General features: G+C 41.2%; 1 protein-coding gene across 8 annotated transcripts in view; it reads right to left on the bottom strand.

Moving 5' to 3' along the window:
• Positions 1-866: 866 nt before the first annotated feature.
• Positions 867-18878, bottom strand: part of mef2aa (myocyte enhancer factor 2aa) — a 225562-nt gene continuing 207550 nt past the window's right edge. For 6 of the 8 annotated variants that reach the window (XM_085968809.1, XM_085968808.1, XM_085968807.1 and 3 more), the window contains 5 exons: positions 18202-18386; positions 13973-13996; positions 11481-11595; positions 8871-8997; positions 867-6455 (listed from right to left, as the gene is read on the bottom strand). In XM_085968809.1, the coding sequence (XP_085824935.1) occupies positions 6146-6455; positions 8871-8997; positions 11481-11595; positions 13973-13996; positions 18202-18386 (761 nt within the window). In that variant the 3' untranslated portion in view covers positions 867-6145. The remainder of the gene's footprint in view (positions 6456-8870; positions 8998-11480; positions 11596-13972; positions 13997-18201; positions 18387-18878) is intronic. The other 2 variants (XM_085968813.1, XM_085968815.1) reach the window with 1 other exon arrangement.

The raw sequence follows: 18878 nt of genomic DNA, 5'->3' as shown, positions 1-18878 counted from the left end.
TGTGATCTTAACCCTTATTAACCTGTCCTCATACTACCCTGCAACAGAATGTTGGTTAAGATCAGCACATTGATGTGTTTTCACAAATGTCTTTGTTTTTGTATTAACTCTTGTAGCTCGTTCTAGAATCTTTTCTATTTGTATGTAAACTGCTCTCCTGAGGGTAGAGAATTAGAACGATTACTTTACCTCTAATGCTGCTTGGCTTTTCATTTTAAGTTTTAAAAATGTGTTCTGTATTTAACACGAACTGGAAACACACATCCTGCTGTTGTTTTCACCTCCCCCTGAAGCAGTGACCATATAGGAGTAGAAATTCATCTCTAGCGGTGGTGCAAAGCGGGAGTCAGTGGAACGGACCATCAGGCGCTGCGTATAACGGGCGGCCGGTCCGATAGCGCCCATTCCGGGCCACTGCCCGAGACGGATTTCTGCCTCCACAGAGTTTGGTTGGAAAGGTTTAGATACAATGTTTCGCTGCTGCGGAAATTAGGAATTTCTAGTTTTGCGGTTTGTTTTTAATATTTGTTCATTTATTATATATTTGTTTCTGTAAATCAATTCAAAAATTACATATTATAGCGCTCTTTGTGGGAGAACACCAGAGCAGTCAAAAATTACACGATTGCGACAAAGTGTGTTGTGAAAACAATCCGCCGAGAGACTGACCACGACTGAAATAAAGTACTTAACCCCTGACATTTAGGAGATATTTATCCCATGATATACCCTCTATGCAATTCTAATCCTTAAATGACCACATTTGGGAGAAAACATCTGTCCATAATGCAACACAATGTAAATTTAGATTCATTGGCAATTTGAATGATTTTAACTTTACACTGAATAACTGACATGGACTCTCATTACACAGAAAAAGCCAAATATCTTTACTTAAGTGAGTGCAGGGTACAAATTTTTACAACAATCTCTAGCATAATTGTAATCATCTGATAAAAAGTTCACTTATCTTTGTATAATGAAGAAAAACAAACACATTCAGGGAAATTGCAGGTTAACTTAAAAGTCTCATCAATATTTGTTTCAATGATGGCAACAAAGTCCAGCTTGTGCTGCCAACAGGCTTAAAGTTTAAACCGTGAACAGCTCCGGCGATTTCTACAAGTAACAAACAATTACCAAATACATCAGTTTTTAAAAAAAGCCATTTTAAATATTTTTGCAAAGCAGTGTCTTGCACAGCAGAGGGTAGGAAGTCTGTGCAAATGAAAATCATTTGTCTTCCCTTTCTCTTTGCATACTTTGTTTAATTTTCCATAAACAGTGTCCAGAGACAGGAAGTTTGGGTTCTAGTTTACTGTCTCTTGTGTGCAGATGGACATCACCTTCATATATCCCTGGTTTCCACTGATAAGCATTGCATATAGTGATTTCTCCGGACCGGGTTAACCTCATCCTACACATAATTGTGTCACTTTCCAAGATATCCTTAGATCTTTGCATTTAAGATCTGTAAAACCGTTGAAGAAAGATAGGGCCAGTACATTAGTAATCAATTAATTCAAGACTAATATAATGGTGTTTCTATTTACTTACTCCTTCACCTTAGGTAGCCTGACATTATCACATCCTATTTAAGCTCCTATTAATTTAGGTCCATGGGATTATGACACCAGCAAAGCATTTGAGGTGGTAAATAAATGTTATTTAAAATTTACCCTGAGAGTGATTCGTACTTTTACTGCCCACAGTATTGATATTTTACATAATTGAAAATGTGACGCGCCTAAATTAAAATGTAATGGTTGGCAGCAATGCATGATGTTATTGAAACTCCTCTTCCTAACAGGAAATGTGCGTTTGACAAACATGCAGAATAGCTGACGCATGAGTATTGTCAGTATTCTCACACTCAAGTGATAGGCCATCATAGGTCACTAATGCATGCTGCACTTGAGTAACTGGACTTTTATACTTACAAAAGAACTGCCATAACTCGTATCACTGGTTAAGAAACTCTTTATACAACTATATACTTTTTACTGTTTGGGATATGGAAACAAATTGTCTGATCACATGCATCTAGACACTAAATTACACAATGCTCTCACCTCCTGCTGTCCCCCAGGTAGAATCCATCTCAAAAGATCAGCTAACAGTACAAAGTTTTCATTTCCCTTCGGAAATCTGTCATATCTGATTTTTCTTTGCTGGTAGTTAAACAATTACCCACAGATTCCAACAGTTGTAATTTCAGAGTCTAATAGTGGGCGTGTGTGTGTGTGTGTGTGTGTGTGTGTTTTCAAGTAATATACTTGCAATAGATAAATATCACAAACAAAAAAAAATTCATTCAGCTAAGGGACAAAAAAAAATTGTATCCAGAAACCTCAAGGATTAAGAATAATGGGCAAAAAAATCTAGCTCTATGTGTACTCTGAATTTACTGGGAAAGCAAACCCCTTTTCTTAGATTGTAGACCCCAAACCTATTTTCCTTTCCCCTCAAAGATTACTTGGCAAGTTACCTCAAATGCTCTGTACAGGAAACTTTGGTTTATCCGGAGGTTAAAAGTCCGGAAAGCTCTAATGGCAAAATTCAGGAGCCGTTTCCTATAGGTTTTTTTTACTTCTCGTTGCTTTTTCTTCCCCCCAGTCAGGCTCTGCAAGGTCTGTAGCTAAGCAACAGCTTCAGCTAGAGACGCTTTTAAGCTGCAGCCGACTGTTTTGAAGCTGTTAGGGTTTGTTGATTCACACGGAGCTGAAAATCTCCGTATGTTTCAACATGTCCGGCAGTTTTGATCTAACGGCAACAGCTCGGTCCCGTCGGTGCCGGATATCACAAAGTTTCCTGTATTTTTGACCCAGCTGCACTTTATTTGCAATATCGCCACGTAGAACAATTAGTCGTGGTTTGCTATTATGATACCTTTAAGGATTCTGAGGTATCATGTAGAAAGACGGCAGTACTCAGCTCATTTCAATGTTATAGATTTTTTTTTTTTAAGAGATTGGTCATCAGCAATAGAACCGGCAGGAAACATTGCCTTTCCACACAGTCTTTCATGCACTGTTGTTTTTGCAATGATCAACTGCTAGTGAAAGTGTTTATTTAAGTACAGTGTTTTCTTTCATTCCGGTGAGCCCTTTCCATAAGATCGTCCACAAACCAGTATTACACTGGCTTATAAAGGAGGCCCCACTCCAACCTCTTTATATTCCCAGCTAAAGGCTTTGAGTGTCAGTGCAAAAAGGCAAGAGACACATGGGGAAATGGTCTTATACAGTGAAGGAAAAGGATGCATTTGAAGAATAAGTTATTTTTAAATTGATAATTAAATTGAACTAGTGAGGCTTTCTTAATGTAGACATAAAAGTATCAACTATTAGCAACACAGTTCCGATGTTAAACCATGCGTGCCACTGACACGGTTATGTAACATTAATGCCCACTATGTAGGACACTTGTTATCATTTGGGAACAAAGGTCAATGATGCCACCACATAAGGCAACTTGCACACAAGGAGACACAGTAAATGTGAAGCAAACTTCCTACCAAATGTACAGAAAATGTCATATACATGCATAATTCAATAAAGCATTTTTTTTCCCAGTTCTGCAGATTATACAACTCAGCTGCTTCTCTACAGCTTCAAAGAGGTCTGTTCAGCAGTGAGTGGGCAAATTAGAATTTCTACTGTCGCCTCAGTAGCACTGGCCTTATTTCGTCAATCTTTGAACGCATTTTCAGCCAATTAATATATGTGGAAACAAGGGGGGGGGGGAAAGTAAATCTGAAAAAAGATCATACTGATTTGAGTGTGTTCATTCTATACGAGGTGCATCCATCGTACAAACACTTGGAGTAAAAGCAGTTGAATATACACCTCAGACAAAGCAATGGACCAACTTATCTACAAGAATTATCGAAACAAAAAAGGTTAGATTCCCCCCCCCCCAAAAAGAAATCAAAGAAGGAATATTCTGCCCATATTTATTGTTAATAAATGAACCAAAAAGCAGTAATGATCAAATCATGAGTACATTTTGTAAGTACACACGTCATACAAAACAATTTTTGTCACTGCAGCTTAAGCAGAACGGATACTAACGGCACGAACCTTGATAGCCAGTCATGTTTACACACTTATTGTGCTTCACTCTTTAAAAAAAAAGGAATGGAGTCTGTTACAAACCAAGTAAAAGGTCTATTCAATTGCAAACTTTTCACTGTTATTTTAGGTTAGTGGATATTGAGCTGCAAGGTTGCCAAAGCCAAACTGCCCATTTTGCATTAGTAACCGGTTATCCTTGAGCAGAACAGTTTATATCGCATGATGGCATCCCCTTGCAAATATCTCTCATCACTGTTGGAGATGGCGTTAGAATGGAGAACAGATGGCAGAATGAAGGGACCAGTTCCTACAGTGATGTCACTAGAACCAATCGGCAAACTACAGGTCAATTTAGTTCACATTTCATTTTTTTTAAATACATATTTTAGCACTAAATTACATAATGTGTGGACTAGCCATGAACGTGAACACATTTGGTTCCCTTTGGTGCCATCAACCTCGGCTCACTTGGGAGTGATCAGGTCAATCCATTCAAGGGGTACAAACCTTACTCTATTGCTCTGTTTCTACAAGTGTGCACTCAGGCCTTCCCCTTTGATTGTCAAATCTCCTATTGCACTCACCACTGAACAATCCTTTTGTTTTAAATATATAAAAGAAACCTTTTGCATTTATTACTCTCACCCGCACTACTCTCTTGCAGGTATTTTTTTTTTATGAACCACAAGTGTCTACTGTCAGTGAATTATCACAAAAAGGCAGCTTATATCAGAAAAGTGTAATTGAATAAAGCAGTGAAATTCCATCCACAACAGTCTACAATATAAGGAACTTGCTTTCAAGTTTGTGCATGACAAATATAACATCAGGATTTAGGATCAGCTTTTTACATGTATAGTAAAGCATTACCATACAGCACAGAAATAACAATTATTGTACACATTCACTGCCATGGAGGAAAATAAAACCTTTACTACTTTCTGCAAATGCCATATATAATTAAAACCCAAGGAAGTACAGCATATTAAACAAAATAGTAATTACCAGTGGATACTCTACTCATAAGGATCTTGCCCTGTCAAGTTGGCGATAATCCACAAAAATATACTTTAATCTGGTGAACGTACAACAATACATTGTACACCGACACCAAGGGTGATATATTTAAGATGCTATATACACAAACATTTGGCTCAAATTCTCTTTACATATAGGTTAGCAAGTGTTCATGGCTTTTAAGGTTTAGCCTGCATTTAAAAAAGCAAAAACTAAGCCAAGGTAACAAGATAAAACCATATCTAGAGAGCATCAACATGCAACTTTGGCATTTATAAATAATTTCATAGCTGAATGTGTTTAAAATTATACAGTTCTATATAGTCAATAATAAGTTGGGGTATTATGTTTTCTTTTAATAAAAATATATAAGTAATCTGGAATCAAATTTGGATTTCAGACATCAACATAAAGAACTTTAACCCAATTCCAATTATAACTTAATATATTAAGTTTCTCTTAATGCTATATTTCACCAACAGTCTCCTCATTTCTCATGCGGGTACTTAATGCATGTTCCCAATGTACTTAATAAATTGCGTTGCCACTTTTACAACCCGTTTTTGCACATGCAGAAAGAACTGTTCACCTCAGCCCTATACCGTGCAATTTATAACACTCCTTCAAGAGACGGAGACCCATGCCAGGTTCAATATCATAGATTTATTTTATGTACAGTATTGCTCGCCTTTTGTTTCTTTCTACAGCTTCAATGCTACAAAGCAGAAAGTTTAACTAGCCACACCATTTTTATACACACACACAGGACACTGTCAGAATTGACAACCAATTGTCTTGTTTCTGCAAGCATGGTAGGGTTGAATATAAATTTATTTTTTTGCAAACCAGTATAAGATAACAGCTAATACAAATAAGTGCCAGACTGGGACAGTGACTAAAATTTAAATGTGGGACACCTGCAAATATACAATTAATTTGCACTGTAGAGTACCTGATTAACTTATACATTTTCCACGTCCTTGTCTTAGATATGTAAGGACAGTTCTCTTGTAACAAAAGAGATTACTACAAAACGGCAGCAAAAGGGGGCTTTATGTCACCCATGTGTCCATCCGCATGCGCTTTACGGATGGGCTTTCCCGGTCATCTGCGGAGGGTCTTGCGAGTCCAATGGGCGAATGGAAGTCACCCCGAGGATCCTCGCGGTCGCTTCCGTCGTACGAGCTGCTGGAGCTGCTCAGGCTATCGACGGGCGAGCGTCCCGTGTCGTGTCGGGACTGCTGAGGGAAACCTGAAGGAGTCACCCGGTCTCGGGGGGGCGAGATTGGCTCCGATTTGATGTTGATGTTCTGGTTGGTGTTGATTGAAAGGTTTGAACCTTGAAGTGACTGACTGTTAACTCTGCAGAAAATGAAAACAACAGGTTAGGTGAGCCTGATGACTCACGTATAACGCTGATAATACACTTCACCAAAGATTAGTGGTACTCATTAAGGGCCACAATGTCGATCAAAATCATGCTTAATATCTCAAGAATGCTGCAACATGAAGTGATGATACTCAAGAAGTCTACTGCAATTCTCCAGTCCGTGAGTTCCTGATTTTAGTTATGTCACTGTGAGCACTAGCCAAGTGTTGTCTAGGCACTTCCCCACTGGATTAGGAAAAAGAAACTATAGGACTAATAGTTCTACTTTTATAAATTCCTTCAACTTACTCTATGGAAACTGAAATAATGCTGTCCCCTTACTGGGAGTCCTTTGCTATAGTTTGGTGCAGAGCAAGAACTGGAAAGGAACCAGCAGCGAATCATTCAGCACCCCACAGCCAGGCTAGCCATGAGTGGAAGCCCAGTGGCATATGAAGCAGCAAGCCCACTGAAGGTCACAGGTGCAGGGGAGTTGAATCCTGAGTGACCCCCCAGGCTGTTCGGAATACTGCTGCCATATTCAACAGGGAAAAATAGTTATCACAGTGGCGAAGTATGCTGACACGCTGCAGCAAAAACTGATCGAACCTGGCCGGAGATTTCACCCCATGAACTTAGTCTCAGCAGCAACTGGCTGAAAAGCCATTATGGGAGAGAGGAAAAACCGGAAAGGGAGCATGAACTATCATCACTTGTACACTTGCTACAGGACAGTTCCAGAAGTGCATCACTATGACCTAAAAGCACATTACTCTTTGACTGTCCTTTCAGTCATGGGTAAAGGCATGGTCCAGGGCAAGAAGATGGTAGATTGCGTACCGCATGCAAATAGGACATTCCTGCAATCCACTGGGGGAAGGGGCAGGGGGAAAATCATCTCAGGAATATTGTCCCTTTAAACTTTTGGACTAAGTCAGTTGATCTTCTCCCAGCTTTGCTGACACACAACCTCTCACTGAAGCAGATCATCAGTTCCTTGACCATGGAGATTCTCGAGCCTCGTAAAAGTACTGAAATGCGTCCATTCAATTCTGGCGCAAGTAAGGTGCAACCAGTAATAAAACAACTATAATGTCAAGAAACCAAGATCCTTTGCGTTTCAGACAATTGTCAGTCCACACTATGACTGCACTGCAAATAATGCTAGCTGGTCCGTTCAATGAAATGCAGGGTGGGTGCTTTAGTCCTTGTGCCGAGGCCCCCAGACACTTGCTGGTATTGGTGTGCTGGTGTTGATGAGTTTGGGGTCGCAGCTTGGTAACCTCACTGAATTACCATAATGTGGTCATTCCGGAGGCCTGGATTACATTTCAGCGATTTTGGCCTTCTGTGGGCCCTTGAGCTGAATTCAGAGCAGGTCTGACACATGCTGAAATCACGACCAGATGGAAAGCATCAGAGAAAAAAAGTTGTGGGTGTCCAACACCAGAAAGCATCTGTGGTGCTTTGAAAAGATTTTAAGTGCTGGCATGGCACAGACTGGACACCACATAAATTTCACTTTCAAAAACTTGTCAAAGATTGCACAAGATCCATCATAAAGGTTACGAAAACCAAAGCAACTTTGGGTCTTGAAGGCGGCACCCAATTTGCCCCTCAAAATCTACCAAATCTTTTCCTTAGTGTGGGAGCAGAACAGGTAAATGATCTGTTGGAAACACCTAAAGGTCTACTTCAGAGTGAGTCAGCAGAGCTGGGGAAAGGCTAAATGTGTTGAAGTCTGAATAGTTAAAGAGATTGTCACTGAAAGTGATTTTGCCCACTAGGCTGGAGGGAATTTCTAAAGGTTGAAGATTTAGAAAAAAAATATATGTTTAAGTATTCCTATTTATAGTTACCATTTAGGAAAACATGGGTTAACTAAGCAGGAGTAATTATTTCTTCCCCAAACTCTGCTCACCTGAAAGCAGTAACTGAGCCTGGGGAGTGGATTAATGATCTGTGGTGGCCCTTCCAGTACCTTAGTCAAATGGCCATTCTTTATACATGGACTCAAACAGCGTCCGGAGCCTTTAGGATTCTTGCAGGCATCAAAGCTGAGCTCGAGCCTGGCCCCCACCCATTGTCCGCACTTGGTATTCAAGCCAAGAGTTATTGGATGGGAGCCAGCAGCAGGAACCCTAGCTGTTTTTTCATCTGTAGGCCGGGAACACCGGCTACTTGGAAAGCTGCCAACTCTGCTTAGTTCAGATCAGCTAACTCAGCACAGCCCAGGAATCAAACCCGGGACCATCCAGATCGGTGCAGCTCAGGACCACACGGCATGGTGCACTTATCCAAAGATCAGAGACAGTCCAGTAACAATATTTTCAATAATTTTTAATTTACATTCCTGTTAATAATATAGATAACTTTCTATCAGACTGTTTTAGCAATGGCTAACTTACATTAGTGAGCTGAGGGCTGCTGGTCCAAGGTGGTGCTGTTGCCAAGCAGACACTGGCCCTAATGACAATGTCCCTGGTGAGTTGAATCCTGATAGTGCAGACAAGTCAGCGCTGGTTAGTGAATAATCTGCAGATGAAATGGGAGGGGAAAAAAGTTATGTTCAGTTACTTTTGGATTTATACGAATCTGTACCTTTAAATAGCAAATACCTCAGTGAGCACTGAAGAACAGAAACTTAATTTCATTTCTTGCTCTCCATGAAGAATTATTCTGCAAAAATACCTACTCATTAAATAACCGTCATCAATTGTTAATTAACAGAAGTGCCTCAAAAAGGCCAGTTCTATTCTTTGCCAATATCAGGCAAAGAAGTTGTTCTTCATCATATATCTTTGGTAGATTTAAAAGCTGGAAACAATTCACCCAATTTTCCAGGAGTCCACTGTTGTATTTTATTTATGGGCCCACAAAGAACAATTTGGTTCCATACCAATTTTATGGCGCTAAATTTGGGTCAAAATTGAGTGAGGCAGAGTTTTTGTTTAATATATTTTCAGTCATGTAACTGAGCAGAACTAAGCTTTGTTAAATAAAATGAAACCTGGGTAATATCACAATTTTCTGAACATTGATTTGGGAAAGCATGTTGGCTGTAAATGTTTCAGGTGCAACAGGGCTGAACGCAGTATACATGCCTCCAAACAGTGTTATCATCTTAGCCTCCAAACAGTGTTATCATCTTAGCCTCCAAACAGTGTTATCATCTTAAAGACATTCAAGATATTTTTCCCTAAACGATCAGGAGCTCAAAGCCACCTCAGCTGTTAGGGGGCAATTTTCAATGACTCCTTCAGGCGCTAAAGAGCCTCCAAGGTGGCCAAGATGGGGTCTTGAGCTGAAGCGCTGGTTTAGCCCGCATTTAGCGCAAGACGCCATATTGGTAAAGGAGGTGAAGTTGGCACTAGTAACTGCCGCCCGGAGGATCGTTAAAGGCCTGATTGTCACTTAACTTGCCTGGTAGCGCTCATCAAGAAGGCTGCATGGCATTTTGGTGGATAGCACTTGACCTAATGCCCACTCCCAACAACAATCAACTGATTGGGAGTAAACTAGTCGTTGCAGAGGATTTCGAGCGCTACTTAAAGATATATCACCTTTTACTGTTCACTTGCTGCTGGAGGTTTGAAGAGGACTTACTGGGACACACTGTCAAGACTTTACCAACATTCTATCAACACTTATTCTGGAAATTCTCTGAGGACTTCACCTAAAAAGAGTAAGTGCTGTGCTACTCTACGTTGTGGAGTCACCAGGTGAAAGGGAGTGCCTGGCCATGGGCATCTTGCTAGGGGTCCCCCTTGGTCTGCAGGAGGAAGGGGAGGAGGACATGAGGCTAGGCAGAGCAGCACCAGCTGCTGCAAGAGAGAGGGTCAGGAGGGCAAGGCGGACTCCTTCCTCCCTGCGGGTACAGGACATCCCTCCTCCTCTGGACCTCCTCCACCAGGACCTCCAGTGCCACATCAGAGAACCTGTACGCCCTCTCCCTCGGTCCCTGAGCCATCCTGAAACCTGCCAGTGTGTCAGCCAGCATGCTCAACACCAGTGGAAGTGGGTGCATGGAGCCCACATTTACTGCTCCACGAAAATTGCGTCTAGTTAGCACTTGAGTGCTAGACGATCTGTTTTAGCCCCCCCAGGCAAGTTCAAATGATGGTAATCAGCAATTAGGACCAACATTGTGTGCTAAAACCAGATTTTCAAACAGGTACCCAATTAACGCCTGTTTTCACCCTTTCACCAAAATAACCCCCTTAATGTGTTAATGTATCACCTTCAACCGTATAGAAGTACATTAGTACAGTTGTTCAGTAATTAAGAGCATTAACCTTGATGGTAAGGCAGAACATTTGCACTATTTTCATAAAGTATAACACAATTTTTGTATAGCATTTTTTTAAAGTCTCTAATTTTTGTCTTTTGATTCTGTTGGTAACATGTCAACATTATAACTTAAGCATTCCATGTTAAATTAAAATCAGCACAGGCCCCAGATAAAACCTTGATCATGGAATCATAGAAGTTTACGGCACAGAAGGAGGCCATTCGGCCCATCGTGTCTGTGCTGGCCGAAAAAGAGCTATCCACCCTAATCCCACTTGCCAGTTCTTGATCCATTGCCTTGTAGGTTACGGCACTTCAAGTGCATATCCAAGTATTTTTAAAAATGTGATGAGGGTTTCTGCCTCTACCACCCTTTCAGGCAGTGAGTTCCAGACACCCACCACCTTCTGGGTGAAAAAAGTTCTCCTCAACTCCCCTCTAATCCTTCTACCAATTACTTTAAATCTCTGCCCCCTGGTTATTGACTTCTTGATATCTTCATAGGCTGAGTGGCTCAGTACCACACCATGTGGTGCCTGTTACGTACGGAGGCAACAGGCAGTATATCCAAAAACCTTCCATCCTATAACCTGGCTGCATACTCGTCACAATTCAAGCAATGTTGCTTTAGATTCATTTTTACGAATTGGGTAAGGAAAGGACCAATTTTCTAACAACTTTACTTCAGCATAGACAATAATGCACGTGAATGAATATTGTTTGGTTACCAGTGTTGTATGTCGAGTACAACAGACTATGCGGTGGTAGACTTGGAGTAGTAACAGACACTACTGGAGTTGCAAGAGCCTGTGTTGACTGTGAACTGCTTATCCTCTGTACATTCTACAAATAAAAGATTGAGTTATTTAACACAATTTATTTTCATTCTCTACATTTAAAGAAAACCTGAGATATAGGTTTTCGAACTAAATGTCATTTACCCGCTTAATTCGCAGGGATGGCTAGATTCATCACAAAAGCAAGGAGCCCCATTTTATATTTTGTACAATGCAGAAATTGTTTTAATAACTAAAAGCGGCCCCAGGTTTATAATGAATGAAAATGCAGGATTGGGGATTATTCATTGTCCAAAATGGGATGTAATAGAGAGAGATTTGTGCTATCAAGTTGAAAATTGCATGCAAGGGGGAATAACTGGGACCTAAATGTTTTAATGAGTTCACTACGTCCTATGTGGGAGAATTAAATGAGACACACTCCAATTGTGCTCAAGTTTGCAATGCAGTTTAACAGGAATTCAAACAGGCTGAGTATTTAACTCTCAAACAGAAAGCTGCTGGAGTTTGAGCCTGTCATTCAAGCTCCACTTGCCCCATTTGTTGATTTTGCCAGTTCTCTGTCAGGCCACCAGGTGAATTGGTGTACAAAAGGAAGGTTGAGGGAGAGGGAGAGGGAATATCTCCTCAGCTGTCCTCATGCGGATCGTAGTCAACTGCAGAGCATCTTTGATGGCGTCACTTACCCGTTCATTGCTGAGTTTACTTTACAGTGCTACCACTGGTGGCAACCCTGATACTGGATAAATATCTGAAGCAGAGGAAGATACAGGAGTATGAGGAGAGAACAGGGCAGTGGGAATAGTTCTGGATTGCTCGCGCAAAGAGCCAGCACAGATATGATGAAATGAGCGGCCTCCTTTTTTCCAATAGTAGGCCTACTGAAATTTCCAATCAACTACACATAACCGGGTTTGCACGTGCACAGTTGTTCAATATAACCGAGGCACGTCCCCAGCACTGGCAGCAACACGGATTCGCGTTATTCAATTAGGAGTTGTAGCCGTCGAGAAGAATCAGCACTAGCACTTTAAGCAATGTGTACTCGGCTGTTCCAACTGCTTGATGAGCTTAACCGGTGAATACAAGCTTCAAATGCAATTGCCAGTCCGTGCGGAGTCAGCTGGACAGTAATATAGGTGCTATAACTGGCCTCAGTGCTGCGACATTGACCAGGCTTCTTCCTGATCGCTATTGAGCAACCCCTGCCATCCAGACTCGCCCACGACTAATGGCTACCCGGGCAAAGTCCCCAAAGGGAGGGGAGCGAGGGGGGCGAATGGAAAGGAAGATAATCTAACCAGATTAGAAGACAAGGGCCTTCTTAAAACCAGAGTAAGCGATCGAAAAGCCGTTTGCCATGCATTGGTTGAAGAAAAAAGACATTTTCACAACAAATTATGTTAAAATAAAATACCAATAGTAACACAAAAAGTTAGTTATTATTAAACACATGCTTCTCTGTTGCAGCTTGTGTTAGCTCAGTGGGTTTCTAAACCAAATATTTTTAGATTATTAAGTATCACAAACATCCCAAAAGCATGCAGAAAAAAATGTACCACATATTGTTATACAGTGTGAAATGGTTGTCGTTCATAATACACAGAGCAAAGTATTTATGCTCTCATCAATAAACCTCTATGGAAAGGAAGGGGAAAGCTTTCAGCGTCCTTAAAGCTATCAATCATTATAGAACTTAATGCTGACTAATAATACAACAGTGCTTGGTGGGTATTGAGGAATGTAATGGTTGACAATATTTGGACCAATATCGAGGAACGACTCCTGGCCCTTTTAACTGAGTCCACAGCTAATGTTTGCTTAGCATGAATTAGATCCTTGATTCAAACTAAAATGTTGGGACTCTCGAGGGATACAACTTAGTGGTGTTAATATTGGACTTATGTTAATAAGGTGGAAGGGTTTCAATAAATCATATCAAAATGGGATGGACCATAACATCTGGACAAAAGTCAAACCTTTCTATACACATTTATATCTGTCAAGTTAATGAGAGTTAATTGGGAACGGAGTAGAACAAGATGGCTGTTATTGCAGGAGCTCTTATGTGCTTCGACAGTCTGGCTGCTGGGAGATAGAACAGAAGGGAGCAGCAAGAAGTATGATTCCAAGATTTTATGCTATTTTAAATTAGCAGTTACTTCAAAAATAGGTGTAGAAATATTTTCTTTAAATGGCTAAAATGCAAGGGCATGATGCACGGGAAGCCCACATCATGGATTTTTCCCCTTTAAGTGAAAAGTACTTTCCCTCTTCAGACACAAAAACCATGCAATACAACGGTCGACAATACAAGACTCTTATTATCTTTTGAAAATGAGTATTAGTTCAAGCTTCTTTTCAAGCTTCTTTCAAGTCCTATTATAAGCACACACATTTCTCCCAGGTGAGATCAGACTTACCATATCCAACTCATCCTCCTCTGACTGCAGAAAGCAGATACAAAATAAACATACTCTGTTACTAGAAGTGAAAATGATCCTGAGACTGCTCATAATTGGTAGTCAATCAATACAAGATATAGATTAAATTCAAAGTGTCCATTTTTTTGCTTCAATTTTTAAACTGGTGAATGGTTATATTGAAAGGAAGCAACGGCATTGATGTTAGGTAAATGTTTTAGATTCTCGTGGCATCCACAGTACTGCCAATTCTTGGTTTCAATCTCTTCTTTCCCAATGTAGTCAGCTGATTTCCTCCAACAGCTTCGCCTCCCGTATCCACAGTGTCATCTGTGGTGCTCCATCCTCAGTCCCCCTCCTAATCCAACTTTATAGGCTGTCCCGTGAATTCAAACTGGAGAGTATGACATGGTAGCCATTACTGAGACATGGCTGCAAGACGGTCAGGGCTGGGAACTAAATATACCAGGATATAAGGTCTACAGGAAAGATAGGGAAAATGGTAGAGGGGAAGGGCAGCCTTAGTGATTAAGGATGAAATCACTTCAATGATGAGAGGATATAACGAGAGGTAAGCAGGCAGTGGAGACTTTAATTAAGAATTTAGAAATAGGAAAGGATCTAAGACTGTAGTGGGAGTTGTGTATAAGCCCCCTGGTAGCAGCTCTGAAGAGCTGGACTGTATAAGTGCAGAGATTAGACAAGCATGTAGCAAAGGCAGAGTGGTTTTAATGGGGGATTTTAACTTTCATATAGATTGGGATAAGCAGACTAGCACCTGTCAGAAAGGTAGTGAATTTCGAGTGTGTCCAGGATAGTTTTCTACAACAATATGTCCTGGAGGCAACAAGGGGGCAAGCCATATTAGATTTAGTAATGAGTAATGAGCCAGATTTAGTATAAAGCCTAATTGTGCGTGAACATTTATCCAATAGCGATCATAACATGATCGAGTTCAATGTTGCATTTGAAAGGGAGAAACATGAAACAGTTACTAAGATTCTAGATTTGGGTAAGGCCGACTTCAACGGGATGAGACAGAGACTGCTCACAGTAAACTGGGCAAATCTGTTAATGGGTAAAACGACAGGAGGTCAGTGGGAGATGTTTAAAAAAGAATTGAATGTGATACAGAGCCAGTTTATACCCCTGAGGGGTAAGAGCACTACTTGCCCAAAATAAACAGCCCTGGACGACTAAAGAGGTAAAGGGACAGCATAAAACTAAAGGAAAAAACATACAAAAATGCAAAAAATAGCCCAGATCCTGGCGAATGGGAAAGATACAAAGAACAGCAAAGGGTCACAATACAGATAGTAAGAGCTACAAAAAGGGAGTATGAAAAGAAACTTGCAAGGGATATCAAAATCAGTACAAAGAATTTTTACAATTGTATTAGGAAACAGAGGGTAGTCAGGCGCAATGTTGGCCCCTTAAAAAGAAAGCGGTGATATTGTCAATGATAATAAGGAAATGGCAGAGAACAATTATTTTACGGCAGTATTTACAGTAGAGGAAGAGGATAGCATGCCAGAAATCCCAAGGAAACTAATATTAAATGAGGGACAGGGACTCAATAATTAACACAAGTAAAGTAACGGTAATGAAGAAAACAATGGCACTAAAGAGTGACAAATCTCCAGGACCAAATGGTTTCCATCCCAAGGTTTTAAAGGAAGTAGGTGAGCACATTATGCCCTAACTATAATCTTCTAAAGTTCTCTCGATTCAGGAACCGTTCCTTTTGATTGGAAAATTGCGCATATCACGCCGCTATTTAAGAATGGCGAGAGGGGAAAACCAGGGAATTATAGACCCAGTTAAATTAACATCTGTTGTCGGGAAATTGCTGGAGTCTATAATTAAGGATAGGGTCAGTGAACACCTTGAAAATTTTCAGTTGATCAGAGAGAGCCAGCATGGATTTGTGAAAGGTAGGTCATGCCTGACAAACCTGATAGAATTTTTTGAAGAGGTGACTGAAGTAGTGGACAGGGGAATGTCTATGGATGTTATTTATATGGACTTCCAGAAGGCATTTGATAAAGTCCCACATAAGAGATTGTTATCTAAGGTAGAAGCCCACGAACTTCTGTTGACCTGGTTAAGAAATTGGCTGAAGGGCAGGAGCCCGGCAGTAGGGATAATGGGCAGGTACTCTAATGGGCAGGATGTGACTAGAGGTGTCCCGCAGGGATCTGTGTTGGGGCCTCAACTATTCACCGTATTTATTAACGACTTAGAGGATGGCATAGAAAGTCATATATCCAAATTTGCTGATGACACAAAGATAGGCGGCGTTGTAGGCAGTGTAGGTGGAAGCATAAAATTACAAAGGGATATTGACAGATTAAGTGAATGGGCAAAACTGTGGCAAATGGATTTCAATGCAGGCAAATGTGAGGTCATCCACTTTGGACCAAAAAAGGATAGAACAGTACTTCCTAAATGGTGAAAAGCTAAAAACAGTGGAAGTCCAAAGAGACTGGGGGGGTCCAGGTACATAGATCATTAAAGTGTCATGAACAGGTACAGAAAATAATTAAAAGTCTAATGGAATGCTGACCTTTATATCTCGAGAGCTAGAATACAAGGGGGTAGAAGTTATGCTGCAGCTGTACAAAACCCTGGAGCACTGTGAGCCATTCTGGGCACCACACCTTAGGAAGGATATATTGGCCTCGGAGGGAGTGCAGCGTAGGTTTACGGAATGATACCCAGACTTCAAGGGTTATGTTACTAGGAGAAATTACACAAATTAGGGTTGTATTTCCTAGAATTTAGAAGGTTAAGGGGTGATCTGATCGAAGTTTTCAAGATATTAAGGGGAACAGATAGGGTAGATAGAGAGAAACTATTTCCGCTGTTTGGGGATTCTAGGACTAGGGGGCATAGTCTAAAATTTAGGAGGTAGACATTTCAGGAGTGAAATTAGGAAACACTTCTATACACAAAGGGTGGTAGAAGTTTGGGACTCTCTTCCGCAAACAGCAATTGATGCTAGATCAGTTGTTAATTTTAAATCTGAGACTGATAGGATTTTGTTAACCAAAGGTATGAAGGGATATGGGCCAAAGGTGGGTAGAGAGAGTCAGGTCACAGATCAGCCATGATCTCATTGATCGAGGGGCTCAATGGCCTCCTCCTGTTCCTATGTTCCCTCAGTGACATCATTTTCAAACAGCCTCCACAAGTATGTCAATGACACCAACTCTACCTTTCTGTTTCACCCTTGATTCCAAGGTGGTCACCGTGCTAGCTCGGAGCCAGAACCTGCATTAGCTCAACTTCATCAAGATGGAAGGCTGTTGTTTGGCTCCCGCGTTCTGCCTCAGGCACCAATTCCACGTCCCTCCCCAACAGCTTGCTTAGAATGAGTCTGCAGGTGTGCTTTTGTGTTCCATTCAACCGCACACCCAATACATTGCCAAGACTGCTTACTTCCACCTCCGGAACATCACCCTGTCCATGCCCTTACCTCACCCCCAGTGCCACTGAAACTCAATTACTCTAACATTCTCCTCACTGGTGTCCCCAGCTCCACCTTAAGCTAACTCCAACTCCGAGACCTGCATCTTGTCTTTCAGGAAACCTCATACACCTATCACTCCTGTTGTTGCTAATCTACACTGGCTCCTTGCCCCCTACTGGAATTATTTCAAAATCCTAGTTATTATCCTCATTGTTCCTCGAAAGGCTTTTTTCCAGGCTACCTGTGCAACCTGCTTCACCTGTACATCCCGGCATAACATTTCTGCTTTGTTGTGCATTTGCGCTACTGCCCAGCTTCACCATTATTGGCAGCAGCTTCACCACCCTGTCCCCTCAGCTCCCTTCTCTTCTTAACTATCTATCTTCATAAGCCTTTATCTTTGAACATGCTTCCCTACTTCCTGCCTGGTATAGCCACTCTCCCCAAGAGTTGCTTTGTGGCATTTTGTTGTGTGAAAGATGCTATATAATTGTAAGCTGGTGTTTTATCACAGTTATCGGAGGGTGTTGACAATGTATTTGCTTTGTTAACATTCCGAATTTGCTATGGCAGGTAATTTTTAGCTTCACACAATCATTCCTGCAAGCAGCGTAACCATGGATACAGTGCAACCACTATTTTCTGTGAGGCACGCTGCTTATAATTTCCAAAGTAGCAGAATAACACAGAGTTCTGCATCCACTGATGCTTGCATTGATATAATAATCCTCATTGCAACATGTTAGAATGGACTCACCAGAGGTGGCATCATGCCCTTGCTGGTTGGCGGAATTACCACACGAAGGTCTGGCTTGCGACTGTTCATTCCAATATTTCCACCAGGAGGGGGCGGAGACTTTGTGGGCATTACTTTGCCCAGCCCATTCCCCCCTGTGGAGCACAGCAGACCGGGCGAAGCACGAGAGTTCACAAAACCATTCCCTGAAATTGATTTTTTTTAAAAATTATTAGCAGATACATTCTTACATTAGTTTTATTACATTTGTGACTCCGTTTCTGGCCTAATTTAATTAAGGGTCACCAAGAAAGTGGCACCTCCTGGTTATGTTTGGTCAGACTGGCTTGAACTCACATACTAACTGGGTTGCTGGGTACATATAGTGACACCACTATTCCCAGCCAGAATGGTGATCACCGGCTAATTCCCCCGAGAATCAAGCCTGGAGACTGCACTGCTGCGATTGATTTTATGCACATAATTTGTATTGTGTAACTATCCTCCACTCACTTCATTTTGCTGCTTTTAATCGGGAGGCATTGCTGCAGTCTCTTCTTAAATAGACTGAAAATAGACTTTGTTTGCTGCAAAAGACATGGGGGCAGAACTTGGGTCACGCCCCCTTTGGGGCGTTAATTTCGCTGGGGTGCTACTTTTAGCACCCCGAAAAAATCAGTACCCCCGCAGCCGAAATT

This window comes from Somniosus microcephalus, chromosome 27, assembly GCF_052327205.1.
Source record: "Somniosus microcephalus isolate GS21.2 chromosome 27, FLI_Smic_1.0, whole genome shotgun sequence".
Classification (NCBI taxonomy): domain Eukaryota; kingdom Metazoa; phylum Chordata; class Chondrichthyes; order Squaliformes; family Somniosidae; genus Somniosus; species Somniosus microcephalus.
The sequence above is the reverse complement of the archived record's forward strand: the minus strand, read 5'-3'. Positions and strand labels throughout refer to the sequence as shown.